Source organism: Trypanosoma rangeli (genome assembly GCF_003719475.1).
Source record: "Trypanosoma rangeli strain AM80 chromosome Unknown Tra_15.4_contig_00634, whole genome shotgun sequence".
Classification (NCBI taxonomy): domain Eukaryota; phylum Euglenozoa; class Kinetoplastea; order Trypanosomatida; family Trypanosomatidae; genus Trypanosoma; species Trypanosoma rangeli.
The window spans coordinates 2629-4629 of record NW_021706370.1 but is presented as its reverse complement, the minus strand read 5'-3'; the positions used below and the strand labels follow the sequence as shown (position 1 = coordinate 4629).

The following is a 2001-nucleotide window of genomic DNA, read 5'->3' as shown; positions in this document are numbered from 1 at the left end:
GGCGCCGGGCGCGGCCGAACTGGGCCGGGCGGGGCTTCCACCGTGCGTCACGCCCATGCGCTTCCGCAGTGCGTCGCGCGAGGCGCCGGTCCTCCCACGGAGGGTGCATGGGGTGCACTCGCCCGTATTCTCCTCCTTCTCCTCCCCCTTCACCCGCAAGCGACGCGTTTGCCTTCCTGCGGCAAAGCGGCTGCTGGATACGCACCCGCCGGGGCACGCCACCCCGCCCTCCCTCCACCCGGCGCCCCCCTGCCACTCGGGCACGGGCCTGGCCGCGCCCCTGGCTGCCCGAAACGCCGACTGCCGAATGAGCGGCCCGAGAGCAGAGCAACCGCTTGGGCAGCACCCGCCGCCCCCACACCACGCACAGCCCACCCAGCACGCGATGCACCCGCAGGCGATATGGGCATTTAATACGCCCCGGGTCCCCAGCAACACCGAAAGCAAGAGGCCGCCGCAGTTGCTGCGGGGGGCAGAGGGCCGGGCCGAGTGCAGCCAGGATGCCCCTCACGACCACGCACGCGGGCCGGCGCGGGCGCCGCAGACGGCCGCATTGCCAATGCGGTGCCCGACTTCTACGGGACCACCCCGGCACGTTGACCGTCGCAGCGCACAGGCGCCTCGGTGCAGGGGGTGCCGCGTTCGGCTACGCCTCCCAAACTTCCGGAGCCTGAGGTCGGGGGGCCCCTGACCCACCCGCACCCGCGACGGCGGCCTTGGCGCTGTCGGAGGCACTGGTTTTTTTTTCTTTTTTTTTGCGCGGTGCCCTCAGAGCTCCCCAGGCTCCGCCCAGTGCCGGGGAGCCGCCGGATCGCACCTTCCGCCGACAAGTGCCCGCGATGCGTTTCTCCATCCGCCGCTGCAAAGCCGCACCGCAGGCACCACCGCAAGTGCGCCTACGTGTGGCCAAAACCTTCTGCCCGAGCAGCCTCTTGGCGAGGCAACGGCCGGCACCCCTCCCAGCTGACGCCGCACCGCCTGGAACTGAACGTGGGCACGCCGTTACTCGCGGAAGCCCTCGTCCGCCAGTGGGGTCCCGGACGCACCCTCTCCGAGAGCCGGCTGCCCACTACGAAAGGGCCGGCGGTGCACCGCCAACTGCCCTGATGGACTCCCGGCTCGCAGGCGTGGCGAAAACGCCAGGGAATGCCACAGAAAGGCAAAATCCATTTTCGTTTCCTTTTTCTTCGTCCACGGCCCAAAGGCCCCCAGCAATGGCAACTCAATTGCGGGGAATGCGCCAAGCAAAAGCGCGGCAAACAAGCTGTTGGGCCATTCAGCCGCGGCTGTCCAACCTATCTCAAAAAGTGTGCGGTGCGGCGTTTGCGGGGGGCAGCAAACAAACCTGCCCATGAACTTAATCTTCCTTCAAAAACCATGCACTGAGAGAAGCGGCACGCAATGGCACATCCGAGAGAATCACACCGGGCTGTTTACCCCACCGCATGCGCGCCAAACCTGCCCCACTCCCCTGGAATGACCCCCAGCAATAATAATAACAAAAGTAAAATCATTACCACTCCCCACAACTCCCCCAACACATAATAATAATATTAATCTCCGACACAATAAAGACAACTTTTCCCACGCGTTGTGTGTCACGCACACCGCTGTAACCCCTTTTCCCTCGCTTGCAGTAGCTGTAAAAAAAACACACAGCCATTAGACACATATGGTAGAAAAAAGAGGGGAAAAAACACACATTTTTATTTGTTATTTTTGTGTCAGTTTTATCTTCAAGTGTGGAAAAAGAAGAGAAAGGTGTTGCCGCTCGGAGCTACCTGCCCCTAGCACGAACCCAAACATCACAAATTTAGCGTTTGCGCAGCGCGCTTCCTATGCTACAATCAACACATTAATACTAAAACCGTGATCAGCATGACCACTGAAATTAAGGGGAAAATCGATACCAACTGACTCACATCAGCGCCAGCACTGCGCGCCTAGTGGATATAGCACACTTCAATGCGACTCGGGCACACAATGTTCCCGCCCACGAAC

The 2001-nt window shown here is 61.5% G+C and overlaps 3 protein-coding genes across 3 annotated transcripts in view, besides 1 other annotated feature; 1 reads left to right on the top strand and 2 right to left on the bottom strand.

Moving 5' to 3' along the window:
* TraAM80_09627 (uncharacterized protein) overlaps window positions 1-57 on the bottom strand; it is a gene marked incomplete at both ends in the record, with an annotated part of 438 nt that extends 381 nt beyond the window's left edge. Inside the window, one exon of the mRNA XM_029386297.1 lies at window positions 1-57. This exon is cut by the window's left edge and continues 381 nt beyond it. Within this exon, the coding sequence (XP_029233893.1) occupies window positions 1-57 (57 nt within the window).
* Window positions 56-691, top strand: TraAM80_09626 (uncharacterized protein; the record flags this gene model as incomplete). The annotated part of the gene is made up of 1 exon (XM_029386296.1): window positions 56-691. One exon carries the CDS (start codon window positions 56-58, stop codon window positions 689-691), a length of 636 nt encoding a protein of 211 aa, XP_029233892.1.
* Window positions 692-738: 47 nt separating this feature from the next.
* Window positions 739-757: a microsatellite.
* A 245-nt stretch (window positions 758-1002) lies between these two features.
* On the bottom strand, window positions 1003-1353 carry TraAM80_09625 (uncharacterized protein; the record flags this gene model as incomplete). Its single annotated transcript, XM_029386295.1, has 1 exon — window positions 1003-1353. One exon carries the CDS (start codon window positions 1351-1353, stop codon window positions 1003-1005), a length of 351 nt encoding a protein of 116 aa, XP_029233891.1.
* Between the last annotated feature and the right edge of the window lie 648 nt (window positions 1354-2001).